The 21889-nt window shown below is 32.9% G+C and overlaps 1 protein-coding gene, 1 long non-coding RNA gene and 2 pseudogenes across 3 annotated transcripts; 2 read left to right on the top strand and 2 right to left on the bottom strand.

Moving 5' to 3' along the window:
• Window positions 1–3244: 3244 nt before the first annotated feature.
• On the top strand, window positions 3245–5838 carry LOC123203750 (annotated as a pseudogene).
• A 2064-nt stretch (window positions 5839–7902) lies between these two features.
• On the bottom strand, window positions 7903–9007 carry LOC123203751 (annotated as a pseudogene).
• A 3984-nt stretch (window positions 9008–12991) lies between these two features.
• LOC123203752 lies at window positions 12992–14488 on the top strand. Of its 2 annotated transcripts, none has more exons than XR_006499360.1 (3): window positions 12992–13078; window positions 13475–13600; window positions 14120–14488. It is a non-coding gene; the product is annotated as an uncharacterized LOC123203752 (long non-coding RNA). The 2 variants fall into 2 exon arrangements; XR_006499359.1 differs by lacking the exon at window positions 12992–13078 and adding an exon at window positions 13096–13316.
• A 2939-nt stretch (window positions 14489–17427) lies between these two features.
• Window positions 17428–20624, bottom strand: LOC123203744 (putative wall-associated receptor kinase-like 16). Its single transcript, XM_044620204.1, has 3 exons — window positions 19313–20624; window positions 19070–19228; window positions 17428–18800 (listed from the first exon to the last, which is right to left on the bottom strand). Exons 1-3 carry the CDS (start codon window positions 20190–20192, stop codon window positions 17671–17673), a joined length of 2169 nt encoding a protein of 722 aa, XP_044476139.1. The 5' UTR covers window positions 20193–20624; the 3' UTR covers window positions 17428–17670.
• Window positions 20625–21889: the final 1265 nt, after the last annotated feature.

Here is a 21889-nt window from a genome sequence, read left to right on the forward strand (position 1 = left end):
TAAAACTAGTACACACTTTTGAGTACCTAATTCAATATCCAGATAATATATTATTATTTAATTAAATGTTATTGAATTAAAAATAAAATAATACTAAATCAAATTATGATATATCATCTAAATATTCAAAATTAAATACACATAGTAGTACTCATATATAATATGTACAAATCTCAATCAACAAGAAAATTTCATTTTTTTTTATCGTTCACAAAGGAAAGGGAGGGGCAAAATGAATTCTATTAGCTAAAATTTTTAATATGACATGTCAAATTTTTGGGCTAAGATTTTTTTTTTAATTTTTTACAAAATTTAATTTCGGTCAATATAAGACAATTCAAAACTAAATTGGATAATAAACTAGCATACACTTTTGAGTATCTAATTCAGAATCTAATTAATATATTATTATTTAATTAGACAATATTGAATTAAAGATAAAATAATACTCAATCAAATTATGACATATGATCTAAATATTCAAAACTGAATGCATGTAGTATTACTTGTATATAATATGTTCAAATCTCAATCAACAAGAAAATTTCATTTTTTTTTTTATCGTCCACATAGGAAAGAAGTATGGTTGGATTCGAGTCAAGCCAGCTTGAAACGAGCTGGTCTTACCCTAGCTCGAGCTACTCTTCAAATTTTCTAATTAAAATTTTTGATACAAAACGACGTCGTTTTGATCAATATGTATTAACGATATCGTTTTGATAACGTAAAACGATATCATTTTGATAACGAAAAAATAGTTGAATTAAATTCAAACCGAATTCGAGCCGGTCTTAGCTGAACTTGAACTCGAACTCGAGCCAATTATATTTGAACCGAGCCAAGCTTGGCTCAAATCTAGCCCTAGAAAGGAGAGGCAAAATGAATTCTACTAGCTAAAGTTTTCAATATGACATGGTAGATTTTTGGGCTAAGATATTTTTTTTTAATTTTTTACATAATTTAATTTGGGTCAATATAACACAATTCGAAACTAAATTAGATTGTATTTGAATTGATACGAACCCAATCCCTACTAATTTAAATATTTAGAAAAATATTACTATAATAAAATTTGTTAGGAGCGGATTAAAAAAATTTTAAAGAATAAGTATCAACAATAGTTAAAATTTTTATATATTTTATATAGTTGTGTCTCCATATAGTTATATTTACTCTAATTATTCTTGATTTTTATTTAAAATTAGTATTTTATTTTTATAAAGTGACATGTTTTAATTATCGTAATATGTAAAATTTTGGGTCATTTGTATTATGTTGTGTGTTTCAATGATAATAGACTTGTGTAATTTAAAAAAAAAAATTGAAATACTAAAAATATTTAGAAAAATGAAAATAATTGATAATTTTAATTGAATTTAAATGGTTAGATTAATCTGAATATTATCTAAATTATATTAAAATTAAAATATTTTAATATAATTCTAATTTAAGTTAAATTAAAGTTATGACTCTAATTTAAAACTGAAAATATATATCACTAATGTTGTACCTATGATGGATTTTTCCACCACGTGAGAGACAATTTGGAAAAATTGGTGGGAAAGCATTCAATGAACATGGAGGCTGGCAGGAGACACGTGGACTTTGGGAGGCAATATTAATTGTTTGGCAGAAGAATTTTCTATATAAAGACTATTCTCCCCTTTCATTTGGTTGTAACCAGGGATAACAATGGGAAGGGATGGAGAGAGGCTCTCAATCTTTATTCTTATTTTTATAGGAGATATCAATCTCTATCTCTTGGCCTATCTCTATTACAAAGATGAAAATGACTTTTCATCCTCTTTTCACAAAAAAAAATCTTCTCCCCATTTTCTCTTCATCCTTACAGAGAAAAATTCTCTCTCTGTACTCACAAAAAAAAAAATTCTTTTTTTTACCTTCTAAACATAATATAAATATATTAAATAATATAATTAAATAAAATTAAAATTAATCTACTATTTCAAATATCACAAATATAATATATTAACTATTTTAATATGTACAACAAAAACCTAAATAAATTTAAAAAATATAAATATTTTAAAACTATAAAAAATATATTAGTATTTTAAATAAATATATTAATATAAATGGATAGAGATGGGGGCGGGGAGGGAAAGGGGCAAGGCGGGAGCGGACACATGTATCCCCATCCCTAGCCCATCCCCGATTGCGAAGATTTTTTTCATCTCCGTCTTCGTCTCTTTCTCCATTTCTATTAGGGAATCTCCTCTCCGTTAAGATTGAAATCCCTAAAATTGGACTGAAATTACCATCCCTAATTGTAACCCTTCACTTTGAACATTTACCTCTCAATTTCCTCTAAGTTAATAAAAGCATTTTCAGCCTCTCAATTTCAACTTCCATTTCTTTTTATATTATCATAGAATTCCAGTTACACAAATTTTACATCTCTCAATTGTAGCCCTAAATTATTTCAATTAAATTTTATAACAATAAATACAATTTGATAACACCAACAACCAAATTTTGTAGCTTAAATGTCCGTACAAATGGGTCCCAATGTATGCGCGGCTCAGGAGCTACACGTGAAATCTCATGGCGATGTATCCCTATTAACGTTACATTGGCTTGGACTTTTTTTACAATAATACTATGTATATCTATTTTTTGATATATAATTTATATATACAGATAAAATATTATCATATGATTAGATATTTCTTTATCATATGATAATATATATTTTAAAATCACTTAATTACATGATGATACATCACTATATACATAAATTATATATCAAAAATAGTATATATAGCATTGCTCCTTTTTTTAATGGTCGGTAAATGACTTGGACTTTTCTATTATTCCACTGTGCATATTTAAAAGTATTTCTTACAATATAATCCTGATGCCATGTTCACAAAAATTAAGAATTGAACTTTTATTCCATGATAAACCAAAAGAAAAGGATATGTAAAAAAAAAAAAAAAAAATTAATTAACTTAACACAATTAATATAATTAGTATTTTTTATTAAGTTTAAATCATTTAATATTTAAAGTGGTTCGATTTTAATTTATAATTCTTTCAAAACAAAATATTTGGTTTAATTTAAAAAATTATCAAATCAAGATAACTTGTGAGTAATACCCTTCTATGAAAAATACCGAGCCCTTAGCCTACCATTCCCCCTAGACTATGGAAAATCAATTGACAGAAAAGTACAAATTGTTATTTTCTATGAGCATTATGAAAACTAACATCCAGGAAGTCTTCTCCGTTAAATTCATCCATCGAAATTATAAATTAACCCCACGATAGGAGAAGCTTAAGCCATGGCAATTCAAGGGTTGCTTTTACAACTCACACTTTTCTGGGTTGTGTTAGCAGCTGCTGCAGCAGAACAAGCCCATCCAATAGCCAAACCTGGCTGCCAAGATAAATGCGGCAATGTCAGCATCCCATATCCGTTCGGTACAACAGATAAATGTTACTACGACCCAGAATTCCTCATAACTTGCAACGACACCTTAGATCCTCCAAAAGCATTTCTGATGCATGGTAATGTAGAGGTCACCGACATAACTCTCGGAGGGAAGCTGCACATCTTGCAATATATAGCCCACAGTTGTTACGACGAACGTGGCGCCCCCATTGCAGATAACCGACCATCGCTCAGGCTGCCAAATTTCACCATCTCTGATACTGATAACAAGTTTACTGCTGTTGGTTGCGATACAGAAGCATATGTTAACGGTTCCCAGGGAAACAAAACTTTCATGGTGGGTTGCCTATCGGTTTGTGATAGTATTGACTATGTATCTAATGGCTCCTGCTCTGGCGTTGGATGTTGCCAAACGTCCATTCCTAAAGGTATGGACTATGTTCTATTAACTGTGGGTAGCTACTATAATCATATCAGAGTGTGGGACTTTAATCCCTGCAGCTATGCTTTCATTGTTGAAGCCAATCAGTTCAATTTTTCATCAACTTATCTTAAGGATCTAAGTAATGTGATCTTTCTTCCTCTGGTTCTTGATTGGTCAATCGGAAATAAAACCTGTCAACAAGTTAAAAGAGACATGAGCCGTTATGCATGCCAGGAAAACAGTGATTGTGTTGATTCTGAAAATGGATCTGGATATCGTTGCAAGTGCCTGGAGGGTTACCAAGGAAACCCATACCTCTCTAATGGTTGCCAAGGTACTTAATTTCATCGCATTCAAATTTGGTTCATTTTTAAGTGTATTACTGGGGATTTGCCTGTGATTGTTTATTTCATATGCAGATATAGATGAATGCCAGGACTCTAGTCTCCATAACTGTGAAAGAAAATGTAAAAACAGAGAAGGAAGCTACACATGCTTGTGCCCCAAGGGGCACCATGGGGATGGAAGAAAAGATGGAGAGGGTTGTAGTGCTGATCGATCCCTTGTAATTCAGCTCACTGTTGGTAAGCATATTATACGTACTCTTTGTTTATAGATGCAATTTTGTTGAGTTTTTTTGTTAAGTAACTGGTTATATTGAATTCCTTGTATAATATGCCATGTAGGGATCAGCGTATGCCTTACAGGATTGCTAATGGGCGGCACTTGGTTGTACTGTGGATTCAATAAATGGAAGCTCATCAAACTCAGAGAGAAGTTCTTCCGCCAAAATGGAGGTTTTCTTTTACAACAACAATTATCAGGGCGAGAAGGGTCCACCAGAGAAACGGCAAAAATCTTTACAGCTGAGGAGCTTGAGAAGGCCACTGACAACTATAGTGAAAGCAGAATTCTTGGCCGTGGGGGATATGGTACAGTTTATAAAGGAATTTTATCAAATGGGAAAATTGCTGCCATAAAAAGGTCTAAAGTGGTGGATCAAAGCCAAATTGAGCAATTTATCAACGAGGTAATTGTGCTCTCCCAAATCAACCACAGGAACGTGGTAAAGCTTCAAGGTTGCTGCTTGGAGACAGAGGTTCCATTGCTTGTTTATGAATATATCACCAATGGAACCCTCTTTGATCACATCCATACCAAAAGTAAAGTTTCAGCACTTCCATGGGAAACCCGTTTGAGAATAGCAGCAGAATCTGCTGGAGTGCTGTCGTATTTGCACTCTTCAGCTTCAACACCAATCATCCATAGAGATATCAAGTCCACAAATATTCTATTAGACGATCATTACACTGCAAAAGTGGCCGATTTTGGTGCTTCCAGGTTGGTTCCGCTGGGTCAAGATGGATTATGTACAATAGTACAAGGCACACTTGGATACTTAGATCCTGAATACTTGCATACGAGCCAGTTAACTGAGAAAAGCGATGTCTACAGCTTTGGAGTAGTGCTTATTGAACTACTGACAGGCAAGAAGGCAGTTTCCTTTGACAGGCCGGAGGAGGAGAGAAATTTAGGTATGTATTTCGTTTCTGCTCTGAAAGAACACCGCTTGGCAGAAGTTGTTGATGATGGTGTATCAAAGGAGGCAAATCCTGAGCAGCTTAAGGAAGTAGCCACCCTTGCACGACGGTGTGTGAGAGTAAAAGGGGAGGAGAGACCCACAATGAAGGAAGTAGCTATGGAACTTGAGGGGCTGAGAATAATGGTGAAGCATCCATGGGTTAACGACAAGTCGAATTCAGAAGAAACAGACTACTTGCTTGCAGAATCATCTGAGCCTGATGCTGTAAGTTTTGGGGTAAGTAAAAGTATGAGTGGTGGATATGATAGCATGAGGAACCATGTGATTTAGAATGTCCGTGACGGAAGATGGTTGTTTTGTGACTGATGATTGGGTAATTGGATTTTTTGCCAAAAACTGGTTCACCAATACAGTTATACCATATTTTTTATAATTTAAATATTTTTATTATTTTATGTGCTAAAATATTTAAATTGTTCTTATATTCAATATTATAAAAATTCATGTTTATGATTTCATATGAAATATAATTCGTTATTATTTAATATTGTAATTTTATATTGTTATATTGTCTAATATTGTTATAATATAATTGAGGTATTGATGGTTAAAATTGAGAATGAGTTAACGAAGATTCATATCTGGATCAAAAAATACACAAAAAATGGATTGACATTAATGTTTAGTCTTGACATTAGCATAAACGTCAACCCATTCTTCATGTATTTTTTAATCCAAACTTGAATCTTTGTTAACTCGTTTTCAATTTTACCCATCAATTTTTCAACTAAATTATAACAATATTAAATAATATAATAATATGAAATTATAATATTAATCAATAATAAATTATATTTCATCTAAAATTATAAATATGAATATTTATAAAATTGAAAATAAGAATAATTTAAATATTTAAATACATAAAATGATAAAAATATTTAAATTATAAAAAATATATATATATAAATATATAAGTGAACTAATTTTAGGAGAAAAAATTCAATATCTTATGAAGATTTGATTTCTACTAGCTCGACGAGTACTTGTTTCAGTGCTTTGAATTGCAGTGTACGTTTTTAATGAACTTTTTTTTTTTTGATAATATTGATATTATGGTGTTTCACATATCCAAGTTTTGCATTCTTAGGATCAGCGAAGCAATTAAATAAAATGTACTTAGCTTGATCCTGGTTCATGGTCAAGAATATTTAACCATGTTGTTAAATTAATAGTATAGAACGAACACATTTTTTTTTTTTAAGTTTATAAATATTGTATTATAATATAATTTAGTATTATTGTTATTTAATTTAAAATTATTTAATTTAGATTTTATTTTTAAAAATATTTGTAATATTTTATAAAATGATGATATCTTATTTAAAAATAATTTTTTTATTATTTTATTTTTAAAAATTATATTATATAATATTTAATATAAAATATAAAAAATTATGTTTTTCGTACATGATACAATACGTAATTCTTAAAAAACTAACGAAGGAGTTCTTTTATCCACTAGAAAACGATTGCATTTTGATTTGCTGTTTCTTTGTAGACCATGTCTAAAGTCAAGCAATATGTCAAAGAATTCTGCATGCAAATTTTTAAACTTAGTTTCAATACGTATGGTATTTTATGAATTCAGTCATTTTAGGAAGTTTTTCTTTGGCCCAATATGTTCTTTATTTTGGACAATTGAAGAGGTTGGGCCAAAGTGCCTTGGGCAAGAAAATTTGTCCTTTTATGTATGTGTTGACACTGATATTTATTGCATTTAACGTTTGAGGCTTGTCTTTTATCCTTTTAGTTTAGCCATTCTTTATTCCACTTGGTTAATTAATTTCAGAACATATTGGAGTAATATTGCCGGAAGAAGAGAAATATATATATATATATATATATATATATATATATATATATATATATATATATATATATATATATATATACACACACACACGGGATCACTTATTCTAGACTTTGTTGAAAATTTTTAGTAGTAAAAGACGTTTTAATTGGATTGTCACAAACAAAAATTGTAATCGATATACTAATGAAAGAGTGAAATTGTTTCTTCCACAAAGAGGAAAAAAAATCCTTTAGATAAGATACAAAATTGATCTTGTGTTATCCTTAATAAGAGATTTCTCTATGAAAAATACAAATCAGAGTTTGAAGAAGGGAGAGAAGGAGCCCTCGACCTGCATCAGATAGAGGAGTATTTGTTCAATTGCATCGTCTAGCTAGGCTCCTAGAATATGACGTCCCTACGGCTTTCTATTTGATTGTATGGAAAGGCCCAATGAATTGAGATGCATGGTTTGTGAAATGCGTGTCTGATAGTAAAATTGAAATGAATATGACTAGAATCATCAACCAAATCTAACATAATAACATCAGTTACTGAATTGAATTTAGTCTTCTGCCACGAAAAGTTTCTCAAACCAGCAAACATTATAACATGCCCTCAATACAGAAGGCACGAGGAATATAACCAAATCAACTACAAATCAATCAGAATTTGATCTCAATTTATCTATGCTTTTGAAAAATATACATGAATAGAAAGATTGAAAAACCAAGAATCCTATGGACAATATGAGCAAAATTAAACATGCATGCACACACAATCTTAATTTCTACAGAAAAATAAAACAATCCAGGGAGATAAGAGGATTATTAATGTCCTCCGTGGGAAAGCACTCACTCCCCGGCTCAGCAACTGCTTCTTTGGTTGCAACTTCATCAAGTTTAGAACCAATTCTATAAGTGCATGTTTCTCTATTCCTCATACAAACCCGCAATCCCATTGAATTGTTGTTGCTTGGACTTGCAGGCCTAAAATTTTCTCTTCTTAGCGAAGAAGAAACTGAATTTATTCCATTTAGCTTAGCACCAACTATTCTCTTTGAACAACTTTCTATATGGGTATTTGTTAATAATCCCTTGTTACTATCACCAGTACTAAATCTCCTACCGGGAGATGGTGATCTCAAGGGTCTACTTAGCAAAGAATACGAAGAGTTCTGCCTCTCAGGCTCCATACAAAAGCCCTTTTGTCGAGTTAAAGTAGCTGGTGACGCAGGACAAGCGTAATTGGTTTACGCTCTGATAGCGGGACTATCTTCTGTGGTTTAGAACCATTAATCCTTTGTGGGATTGAGTGGTTGATCAGTGTTGGAGCCACAAATGACTTAGCAGGCGAGCCAAACATCTGAGCTTCAACTTTAGAGGTTGCTAAAGAAAGAGCAGCTTCCTTGATGGAATTAATGCGATCTACATGTGGATTCTCCTTGACACAAGCCCAAAGAAACTCAATGGAGAAAGATCTATCTTTGGAGCTCAAAACGGAAGATGCAGTTGAGATTGACGAGCATGATTCAGTGGTGTTGCCTGTGCTGCAAGTAAAGGAAGAAACAGAAGAGGCACAACTGGGGTTGAAGGAGGGGACGGGAAAATTTTGTTTGAGAGAGGAATTGGAGCTGGAATTTCGGAAGCTTGTGACATGACAAGCTTGTCTTCAACATGGGTTGATTCTTCTATGGAAAATTTTGATTTCCCAAGACTGAATTTACCGAAGCAACAACCCATTGTTGAAATTAATTTGAGATGGAGAGGCAAATAAGAATAGCGTTGGTGCTTGTGTTTTAAAAAAACCTGGAAAGGAAAGATTGGGATTTGCTTCCTTTATCAGATTTTTGAAATGGGGTGCTGGGAAAGAATCCGTTGTGCAATGGTTAGGTTAGGTTTGTGGAATTACGGCCCTTGCTTTTCACCTTTTACTGATGTCCCATAAACTTTATGCTATACAAAGTGGGGCTTGTGGGTACTATTAGGTCCACTACTAATAGAGGCTTGGACTAATTGAACCTGTTAAAGCCCATTCCAGCATCCTATTGATTCCAACATCCTTTTAAAAATTAAAGCCAGGAAATTATAAATTTAGAAATTTAAATTGGACCTGGTCTAATGCATCATTACATCATATGGGTGTGAATTATTTGGTTTGATACAGTTTAAAAGTATCTTCAAATTAAACTTAAAATCAAAATATTTTATATTTTAAATTAAACAAAAAAAATACAGTTTAAACTTATTAAAAATTATTTACTCTAAATATATTATGTTTACCCATTAATAATTGAATTATAGTTTTATAAAATATGTAAAATAAATATGAAATACGTATACATTAATCATATAAAGAAAATGACAAAATTAATTAAAAAATAAATAGTACATTTAATTGTTTATTGAAAAATTATGTCAAATATAATTTTATATATATATATATATATATATATATATATTTAAATACGGTTTACAGTTTGATTCAATTTAAAAATTGTTCAAACTGCAATCCAAAATGTAAATTTTTTATTTTTTAATTTATCAACATAAATTAAACCATTTTATAAACAAAACCAATCCAAACACCCCTATTACATTAGACTTTTTTTTTTATGACAAGAAATCTCATTCAAGCGAATCCTGAAAATAAAATATTAAGTTTAATGATTGGTTTCACACCTATTATATTAAATAAATTAAAACTTTAATCTTAATATAGTATTATCAATCCTTGAAATCAAACCCTTAACTTAGGGATTCAACATGCTTAACCCTGGGGGCAAAAAACATGTTTCTTTTAAAATAATAACAACAACAGAAAATACTTTGCCTGTTGAAATTTTACATGAACGAAACAAATAATATTGATAGCCCGACTGGGCAGAAATATAGCTGAAAAGAAATGGCTAGGCATTCTGCCTTGACTGTTGAATGATGCATAGCTTATGTGGATTTATAGTGGCGATAGTAGTGGCCAGTAGGTCACCGTATGGCCGACAATTCAATGAATGGCGAAATCATAACCCTATAATGAGAGTGACTGTACCATTGAAAAACTGAACAAAGAATATGACTTGACCACTTCAGCTGCATTTTATGTATCTAATAAACTACTCAAGAATCTCTAGATACATTGGACTTGCCAATTCAAATCTTGTATTTCTATTTTGTCCATATATAAATTGATGAATCTGCATGCAGCACAAAGTCAAGCCCAATTGATGACTTCTCCTACTTCTCAATAGTCGAGTCATAAATCTGTGGCATGGGCCTCCCCTTGCTGCTGGATGTGTAGTCTGAGTACTGCACCAGTTTGGGTTAGAGGTCACATCGCCTCCAACGACGTAGGTGTTACCCTTGGCTACTGTTTGTTAGAGCTTATGAACAATCAGAGTTTGATCTATCCAACAATCTGGAGTTAATATGGTGGTCGTTGAAGAAAGCGCAGCAAGGGAAATGTGCAATTCTGTGATCACGCAATGTTGCAATTTGGGCAAAGAATGGACGCAACAAAATACAACAAAGGGAGAGTCTGACACAGGCAAAGAAATGAGAAGAAGGGCGGCTCAATCTTGGATGGATAATTGTCAGAGACGAAGGAAGAGGTTGTGTGATTACGTCTAAAGAAAGAGGAGCCGTTGGAAAAACAAGGGGGAATGGATGTTGGCTTGGTCTCAAACTGGAAGATCTGTCAAAGACGAAGGAATAAACTCGTCGGAAAGATGTTGGAAAGAGATTTGCAAATGTCGGGGTGAAAGGAAATGTTGCAAAAGTTTGGGGGAGCAGTTATAAAAAACCGACCTAAAAAGTTTGAACCTTTAGAGTAGGGGAGGGAAAATCAATTTTCAAAACTTTGAAAAATATGAGATTAAGGGGGAAAAAGTCAATTTTTAAAACTGAAAAGTATATGTGAATATTAACCACTCCAATACCATAAAGAATTATGAATTCGGTTATCAAATGAATTAATATTCTTAATTAAAAGTTGTACAATTTATAGTATTACAATATAATATTAAAAGAAATCATAATACTACAAAATAAAAAAAATAATATAAACTAAATTGTAATTATATTAAATCAGAATCAGGTCAAATGAAAAAATATATTTTATTTAACATGTAATACTTCTCTTTGGAAATAATTTTGTTCTAATTTTTGATAACAGTTTCAAGTAATTAGACTAAAGATTGCTAAATTGAAATTCTACAAGGATTCTTCTGCCTAATTGGGAAAATGAAATTTTGTAAGGTCAATGCATTTAACTCATTATTTTTACAAAGTCCCTCACTTTATCAGAAAAAGAATAAGAGGTCAACAATTTTGCGCTAGTTAATTAGTTTTAAAAAGTATCTTCCCCTTTCAATTTTAAGCCTTTTTTCGCTACCTCTGCCCCTCCTTGAGTTGCTCTTCATTCCCATCCTTCACGACATGATTCTGCAGAATTTCGAAGGAACCTGTTAATGAATTAAGAAAATACATAACCAAACATCTCTCTTCCTCTGGCTTGTCAAAAAAAAAAAAAAAAGTGTCGTGTTTCCTGTCCTTAACTTCAGAAGGATAACTTCAAAACTGTACACCACTTTTCTCAGTCATTTTGTTTTTGATTAGTCAATTTGTTTGCTGTATCAATAAGAGCTAAATAATCCTGATTGTTATTAATGGTCATATCATATATTACAAGTTTAGGACGTCATTACATACTTTATACAAACATCTTCACGTAGGATAAAAAAAAAACATAGGACACAGAAAAGACACCCAAAATTACGGATGCATGTGCACCAGTACAAAAGCAAACTAATTATACAAATTAAAGCTGACTCTGTTACAATGGCGGAGCTGGCAAAATACTGTTGGACTAGAATGAGATAGATATCTGTGACAAAAGTGATGACCGTTTGGACAGGCGTATGCGGTTGCTGATGTAGCAACTATTAGTAGTATCTCCGCCAGCGAAATGAGTTGGGAAGGAGGCGTGTGCAAAGCCATAGCTGCTCTTAGAGGCGTCAAGGCACGGGAAGTTGGCTCAGACCAGAAGCCCCAGTCTGTTACTGTAGCATACCATATCCGGCTTATGAGCTTTTTGGATTAGATTTTGGGTCTAGACACAGAGTCGGTTGATGGATTCAATATAGTCTATTACTGTTTACATAATTAATAAAATTTTAATTAATAATTATATTATAAATTTTTATTTTTTAATTAAAATTAATAAATCAACTTGGTTTGAAAGTCTATTACAGTATAAAACTAAGGTCTGACCTGGTCCAAGTTATAGAACTAAGCATAATTAAATTCAGAACGAATATTTCATAAACTCTACGAGCATATAAAACAAGTATGTTAAGTATATGGAACAAACATTCCAATAATCCTACAGGAATACTAAATAGACATTTAATGTATCGTACAAAAAATTGCCAAAGTTCAAGAAAATATATCATATATTTAGTATTTTATAACACAATCAATTGTATTTCAATTACTAATCATCTGCTTTAATAATTCATATGAATTTAAAACCATTTTAAAAAGTTAAGGTTCTAACAATTATATGCCAGACGTGATGTATATGTTTAAGCTCAAGGTTATGATTATTTACCTACATGTTTATTCCCACCAAAAGTTTATTACATTCTTAAATCAATATACATTAAATAATGAAAATTTAAATACTTGTTTGGTTTGTAGACCATTGTAATTAATAGAATCAATTAATATTATTTATTTCTCTTACAAATTTAGAAAATTAATAATCTCTGGCAACATTTTCGCCTCTCCTACACTTCTCTTACATCTCCGTCTGGCATCTCTAGCAGCACCACCCTCGTCAGAGGTTTGGCCCTGCCTTTTCCAATTGAAACTTACTCTAGTGATGCTTATTTGTTTTAATCTTCTTAATTTTTGGTCTTTCGATTTCTTCAAGTCCCCATTGTGCATCCAATAATTCGGCCAAAAGAAAAAAAGATTGAAAGGAAGAAAATCGTGCTCTCTTTTCAAATGGATTTCAGTTCCAATGGTCGTCATTCTCTCTCACAGTCTCTAAGTTTCGTTTGCCGATTCACTGTTAAATGGTGAAACCCTAAATGCTCATTTGTTTTAATCTTGTTAAGGTTTTTATTTAAATCGTTTCCCCAAATAGATTTTGTTTTGTCCTTTGATTCCAAGTTCTTCTGTTCTAACTTTGATTACTAAATTTTTACTTCTGCTGATTCTGATTTCTTCCACACAGCAATGCATATAAAGGATGAGTGAGGACGATTCAAGCACAAGTTCTAAACCACAACCTGGGAGCATGATAGACGAACAAATGGGAACTCTTTTTCACAAGTTTCTTGATTTCAAGCGCAAGAATAAGGTAGGCATTCTTTTTGTATGTTATTCAATTGATAGTATATTTGATAGTCTTGACTGTTGATGCAATCAGGTTTTCTTCTTCTTGCTAATTTTGTTTTTTTAAAAGAAAAATAATGCATGTATCCATATTAATATTTAATTAGAATCATCGGATAGTGCTATCGAATGTCTTGCAAAATCTTGAAATTGATTCCTGCTGTAGCATAAAAGAACAAGGCCTATCAATTAGCTTCATAGTCTGTTGAACTTTGAATCGTTAAATATTATCTTTGTCATGGATTTGTTTGTTTTGTATTAAAATTATAGCGTTGATAGAACTAAAGGTTACATCCTCTCTGTAAGTGTAATATTTGTACGTATATCTCATGCATCAGAGTTTTGTTTATTAAATGCTTGTTCTGCAAGTGAAATACTTGAGGAATCTTGCTTTATTAACCTGTGTAATTAAGCAAGACTGATAGGATAGGATAAATTATGTGAAGTATCCTTCATCTGCGGAATTTAATTGTTCTTTTCGCAGGTTATGCTTTATGATCATCGCCTTACTGAGGGAGGGCTCGTACCATCATATGAAGGGCATGCTAATTCTCACACTCGGTTGCCTTCATGGACAGGGATCTTGTACATCTTGATAAGCTGAATTCCTATCCTCTGTCACCAACTATAGACTGTTTTGGTGTTTTGATGTCTCTAATCAACTACTGTCTAATTTGGTTTGCATTGCCGTTTGGCTGCTCTTTGTTGTTTTTGTATGATGGAGGAATGTTGCTTCTTCCCATAACGGACAATTTACTCCTCTACATTTATTACTTGTTTAGTAAACCTGCTCCTTTTGTTGCTTAATTGCAGCTGAATATATTTGATATATTGAACATTGTCTTTTTATTTAGTATATTTTCTTGCTTAATTTATAATATTCTCATATGAATTGTTACATTTTAGGTTAAGTAATTTGAATTGATTTGTTTTAGTTTTTTTATCATCCACTTATAGTTTTCTCTTCTCTTTTTTATTTTTTTTTTTCAAGTTACATAGCATGAATTGATTGATCTTTTGGAGCTACATTTCAGCAATTGTTAGAGTTTAGTAAGCTTGACAGTAGTGTTGTTTCTATTTTTTATTAGACAATTTATTTTTTGAGGAACTCAAAATCTTGTATATTTTGTCATGGTGTAATTTTTGTTATTTATATTAAAAAGTTGAAGTTTAAATCAAAAGCTTCATTGTTATATATATATATATATATATATATATATATATATATATATATAATCATTAAAAATAATATAAAAAACTATTATTGACCAAAAAACAGTCTTTGTGGTTATTAAACGCTAGTATAAATTATGATAAAAGTTTTTAATGGCAATTATAATTAATTGTATAAATTATAATTATTGTTCTTTAATGATAATTGCAAATATCAATATAAATTTTGATAGTCACTTTCTAACGGAGGAAAATAACTATTTCCCACCTAAGTTTTAGCCTTATCTCAAAAGTATATGTACGTCTGATGAAAAACTCAAACATCCACTCATCTTTAAATTACCGTTAAGTTTTCCATTAAATATAGGGGTAAAATCGTTATTTTACTATTAACATTCAAATTATATAATTTTATCGCATTCCCCCCTTCGATTTTAAAAATTAACTTTTACCCCCATCCCTGAACTTTGAAGTGACTTTCACCCCCCCTAAATCCCTAATTTTTTTTTCACTTTCCCTTCGGCCACCAACGATGACGTGGCTGGAGGGAGAGTAACTAGTGTCGTCTAGATTTGGACGACGTTTGTTAACCTTCACTAGATGACAGAGCGTCCTCCAGATCTGGACGACGATTGTCCTTCTTGGATGATGATTGTCGTCCAGAGGTGGTCGACCTCTAGATGATTGATTTAGGTAGCATTTGGAGCCAAAACGGAATTAATTTCACGATTTCTGGACAGTCTTGACGTGTCTCTGTATTTTGGGCATAATTTTCTCATCCAAGCTCCAAATGAGACGATTCAAGATGCTATGGAAAGCCAAGAAAGAGCTCTACAACTTTTATGTTTTAGGCTTTTCTAGAACTGATCTAATCAGGGTCGAAATCGGGCTTGAATTTGCTGCATCTGCACTAGAACATTTCCAGCCCTGTGATTTTTGTGGCAGATCAGATGCATGATATTTTTTAGAAGCCTCCAGGTTGTGGACGACTTTCACAGCTGTTATATTGTTCTTTCCTGTTTAAATTAGGACTTTTATTTTATTTTTAATATTTCTCATAATTAATGGGAATATCCTATTATTAGAAGACTCCAATTACCTTTAGGAGAGCTTGGAGAGCTCTGAAAATCTGCATATTAAAAAGAAAAACGTGAAGAGACAGGGGAGAACAGAACAGTAGCTATATTTTTTTCCTTTTTCTCTTCTCTTCTCTGCGTGCTCTTCCATGGCCCTGCGTGGCTGTTTATTTGGTTTGGTCAAAGGAAACTGAAACCTTAGAATTCATAAACTGTGAGATCCAATTAGTTTTATTGTTTAATTTATACTTTGAGTATCGATTGTTCTTCTGTGTTTGATTTATTTTAATGGTTATTTTGTTTGATTGTTGGGAGGCCTACTAGTTAATTATTCATTATAACCTACTGTTAGACTAGATATCAAATCCGTAATTGTTTGATCTTTATAATCTATAAAGCAACTAAGGGTTAATGATTTACTGCGTTAGCGATTATTAAATCTTAAGAAGAACGTTCAACTAAATTAAATACAATCGTTTGTGCTTGTGTTGTTTAGCTTCATTGATCTCTCTAATTTTTAATGTTGCTCTCAAATTAAATCTAAAGTGTTTGACTTAGGTTGTTTGATAGTTAGGGTTAATTAGATCGCTTGTTTCTAATTAATTATGACTAAAGAGAGATATGAAAGTAATTCTAACAGTAAATATTTAAAGTATGAATAAATTTATTTGTGTATCAATGATCAGTTGTTGAGGTTTTGATGGCGGATGTTGACTTAGACCAAGGCGTGTTTTTTCATTAATTTTTATAATTAATTTAATTTTTTTCTTAGTTGTTTCTTTACTTTTATTTCGTTATAAACAAACCTCCTCTCCTTAATCTTATTCACATTAGCATATTAATTAGATTAAACACTCTTCGTGAGACGATCCTTTACTTACACTATCACATTATATATTTTTAAAAGTATAGGTTTTAATTTTGGTTGTCTACGACAACACACCAAACTTACAATTTGTAAAGCAAAGCCTTGGGCACGATGTCTGTTTTTTTTTTTTTTTTAAAGCTTCGAAACTAGAGACAATACCAATTTCTACATAATCAAGCCAACCGTTTGGCACTAAATAAGCATTTCTATTGCAATGAATCATCCTCCTCAAATTCAGCAATCACAATTGAGATGCAGTTACTCTTTTACCATATCAAAACCATTACAACATCCACACATGTTATTAACTACTATATTATCCTAAAATTGTGTAATCCTAACTCTCACTACTACAAATATGAAACAATGAAAAGGGAGAGGAGTGAGACACACCAACACACTTAGCAGTACACTATACAATCACAACTCAATATAGAATTCTCGTATTCTTTTCTTCTTATCTTATAATGCATTATCATCAAGATTTTACAAAGTTGTATACGTAGGCTATTAATCATTCTGGACAAACCATGTAAGATAATGTTTGTCTTCCATCTATGTTAGTGTGCGTGTTCATATTCTTGCACGTAGTAAGTTTGTATTCAATGCATTCTCATTGGTGCATACTTCCACACTAACGAATTCTTGCTTTTCGAGAAAAACATAACTTGTAGATAGGAAAAGTAAATAACTTTCACAAGAACAAGTTCATTTGTAATACTGCAAACTGGAAATGAAAAGTTTAGACAAAAATCAATAACAAAATTAAAATTACTTATACATGAAGCAACAACTAAATCATTTTTTAAAATGCTCAAGCTCTAACAATGACAATGCCTTATTGCATAACAATGTCCATAGGAAAAAATATAATGGTAAGATCATGCAGCAATAATCATCACCCGTCATCGAGCACCACTAATACATGGTCTTTGAAGTTGTCGTACCTTCTTGTGCTGAGCACTCCATCTCTTCTGGATTCAGTTCGACATTAACCCATGAAAGTTTGTCCATCATTCTTAATCTGTCTAATTCCATTGCTACTTCCCTCATTGTAGGCCTCTCTTCTCCTTTCACATTTAAGCATATTTTTGCTAACTGAGCCACTTCCTTGAGCTGCCCTTCATTCCCATCCTTTAAGATATGATTCTCAAGAATTTCAAACAAACAACCTTGTTTCAAAGAAGTAAGAAAATACATAACAAGGCTTCTTTGCCCCTCAGGCTTTTCAAACCAAAGTGCCTTCTTTCCCGTCAATAATTCCACAAGGACAACTCCAAAGCTGTACACATCACTTTTCTCAGTCAATTGGCTAGTATGCAAATATTCAGGGTCTAAATACCCGAGTGTGCCCTGAACCACTGTGGACAATTGTGTTTCGTCAATTGCAACCAACTTTGAAGTTCCAAAATCGGACACTTTGGCTGTGAAGTTGTGGTCTAAGAGTATATTGGCGGACTTGACATCTCTATGTATTATCGGAGTAGCGGCAGCGGAGTGCAAATAGAATAGGACTCCCGCAGTTTCGGCAGCTATTCTTAGACGAGTTTCCCAAGAAATGTTGGGTGCTTTGTCTTTATTGTGGATGTGCTCAAAGAGTGTACCATTGTTGACAAATTCGTAAACTAGTAGAGGAACTTCAGTCTCTAAACAACAACCCAAGAGCCTGACCACATTTCTATGGTTAATTTGTGAGAGCACAACTACTTCATTAACGAATTGCTCAGTTTGGTTTTTATCTATTATTTTGGACTTCTTTATGGCAACTGAGCTACTGTCAGTTAGAAATCCTTTATATACTGTGCCAAAACCTCCCTGGCCAATGATTCTACTATCATCATAGTTATCAGTAGCCTTTTGGAGTTCCTCTGCTGTAAAAATTTTTGCTTTTTCAGAAGATCTACTTCGTTTTGAGAGTTCCTGTTGTAAAAGGAGACCACCGTTTTGCTTAAAGAACTTCTCTTTAAGTTTCATGAGCTTTCTCTTCTTCAAAACCAAGTAGAGCCAGGTGCTACTCACAAGCAGAACCGCAAGGGATATGCCAACACCTACATTCAAAGAACTTGAAACTATTAACATATAGTTGAGATGATAAACGAGAAATGGCTAGGATTGAAGTCGCTATAATTTCTTCAATCTGTACTTGACTTAATAATGGTTTCGTTTTCTTCTTATTTGCTCCAAATATTGGAAGGAATTAGTACCTTTTGAGAACATAACAAAACGGTCATTTCATTTGGGAATTTTACCAAATGAGTTTTACAGTTCTAGTACTAACGGACTACACTAGTTCATTGAGCACGATAAACAAACTTACCCAAAGCGACTTTGACGAGTAAATGAACATCAGGGATGCAACCTTCTCCGTCTTTTCGGCCATCACCGTGGAAGCCCTCGCGGCACTTGCATGAATAACTCCCTTCTTCATTGTTGCATATATGCGTACAGTTGTGTGGGCCCGAGCATTCATCGACATCTTTGAATCAATTAAAAGAAAATAAATCGCGTTTTTATTATAATATAATTACACAGGAATACAATTGAGATAACAAAAAAATACCTTGGCAACCATTGGAGAGGTACGGGTTCCCTTCGTAACCGTTCTTGCATCTGCAAAGATACCCTCCGTAATCCTCACGTACATAACGCTCTGAGTTTTCCTTACAAGCGTAACATGATGTGCTGTTCGCTTCTTCACAGGTTTCATTGACAGGTATTGTCCAATCTAGCACCAGAGGAAACTGATCTTGTGTTAATTTGGAAAGGTAATCTGTGGAGAAATTGAAACGGCTTTTCTCAGCAACAAAGGCATAGGTGCATGGATTGAACCCCGATACTAAACTGTGATTCTTAAAGCTATATGCTGACACATTGATTTGTGTTAGGCCTTTAGGAATATCTATCTGGCAACATCCATTTCCAGTGCAGGATCCGTTGTACACAGAGTTTTTGTTCTCACAAATGGTTAAGCACCCTGTTCTGTAAATTTTTTCACCTATAGAACCTTCAACGTAACCATAACTGTCACAGCCAATGACTGTAAACTTGTTTTCAGTGTTGGAGACACTGAATCTGGATAAAGATCTGGACCAGCTGGAACAGCTATCGACATTGTCGGTATAGCCATTGACATCGTAGCAGTCTCTTGTTACTTGCAACAGAACCACCAAACTACCATTAAAGCCTATTCTTGTAACTTGGACATCTGATCTCCGCAAGAATGGTTTGGGAGGATTGTAAAGATAGCTGCAGTTGATGAAGAAATCTTTATTGAAGTAACAATCAGATGTTGTACCAAATGGATATGGAATTTTGAGGTCTCCACAGGTATCGTTACAGCCAGGTTTGGCTCTAGGCGATACTGCTGTTGCTGCAATAGCAACTATTAGTAGTATCTCCACCAGCGACATGAGTTGGGAAAGAGCTGTGTGCAAAGCCATAGCTGCTCCTGTACTGAATTATATTTCTCTTGTGCATATCACTATGTAGCTAGCTACCAGGGTGTGACAAATGCCCTGGCGCTGGGTTGCCGTCTGCCTCATGCTGGCTTCTGCAAGTCCGATTCTCCTTCCTGGTTTCTGGGTTTGCAGATTATAGCTGGCTCATCCCTGGCTTCTTCAGCAGCTTGTTGGTGGAGTGGATCTTAAGTGGATGTTGTTCTCCTGGGGGCTGCTGAGGATGTCAAATGTGATCTGCTGTTCTCTGCGTGGTTTTGTGTTAACTTCTTTCATTCTTCTGTCAACTTGTTCCTCCCTGGTCCGAATGGTTTGCTCTCTGGCTTTGGCATGGTTCTCTGCTTCTGGGTCTCTAGCGTGCTGCTTGGTGCTCCAATAATTGGAATGGCTTTTTTCCTCTTCTGTGTTACAGTTTGGCTGTTGGTCGCTCTTGGGGCCTTTGTGCTTCATAATTTAGATGTTTACTACTTGTCGTTACACGTGCAGTAGGGACTATAGGCTATGATTTGTTGGCTAATCTTGGATTGTTAACTAGTTCGACATTTATTTAGACTTGTATCGCTAATACTTGGTGTTTTGCTGTCCTCCTTTCTGAATATGAGCTTATGTTGTTTGCTTTTGGGCTTGTTTTTTGTGTGCAATGTAAATATTTACTTTAAAAAAAATCTTACTACAAGTCAAATCTTATATTGAGGTGGAATAAAAGGTATAAGAGCTACAAAAATAATATATTCAGTGTAATACTTATTATTAAACCAGGAATGGACGTTCAAGAACTAAAGAAACGAGCAAAATAAAATTTAGAATGAGTATTCCATAAACTAGACAGGCATATAAAATGGGCATTTTATGAATCCTACTAGCATATGAAATGGGTATAATATTTATAGAAGGGGCGTTCAATGAATTATATAGAATTTTTTCAATGTTTAAGAAAACATATCATGCCTTTAACATTTTGGCGTATTTTGTGATACAATTAATTATATATATTTCAATTACTAAACATTTGTTTTAGTAATTCATTTGAATTTAAAACCATTTTACAAAGTTAAAGGTTGTAACAATTATAAACCAAATGTTATGTACATGTTTAAGCTAAAGATTGTGATAATTCATAAGTATATGGTTGTGATTACCTTCTTACATGTATCTTTCTTAACCATTGCAATTGTTCTCGATGCCTAATGACAAACCAAAATCAAAGGGTGCATTTTTATTTTCTATACAAGCTATGGTCAAATGAATAAACATTAGATATCATAATTCCATGAAATAAGAAAAATAATATTATTGACTAAATATTATACAATTTATAGTATAATTGAAGGTGCAAAGAGAGAGAGCACTCACGAGTTAGGAAAAATAATATACACCAAATTATAATCATATTGGAGATCTATACAGTCATAGAAGAAACTGACAACAAACGAAACTTTAAAGAAGGCTCCGAGGAGGGAGGAGCAACAATATATCCAAAAAAGATAGTTTCATGAAACAACACATAGTAAGAAATGTAAACACGACTAGTGGGCACATGAAGACAACAATACTCACAATGTGAAGCATCATATCCCAAGAATAAACAGAGAATAGACCGAGGCATCAGTTTATGTGGAGCAGTCAAGGTAAGCAGTAGATAGCAAGTATAACCAAAAGTTTGCAAAAATCCATAATTTGGG

The sequence above is a fragment of the Mangifera indica genome, chromosome 19 (assembly GCF_011075055.1).
Source record: "Mangifera indica cultivar Alphonso chromosome 19, CATAS_Mindica_2.1, whole genome shotgun sequence".
Taxonomy (NCBI): Eukaryota; Viridiplantae; Streptophyta; class Magnoliopsida; order Sapindales; family Anacardiaceae; genus Mangifera; species Mangifera indica.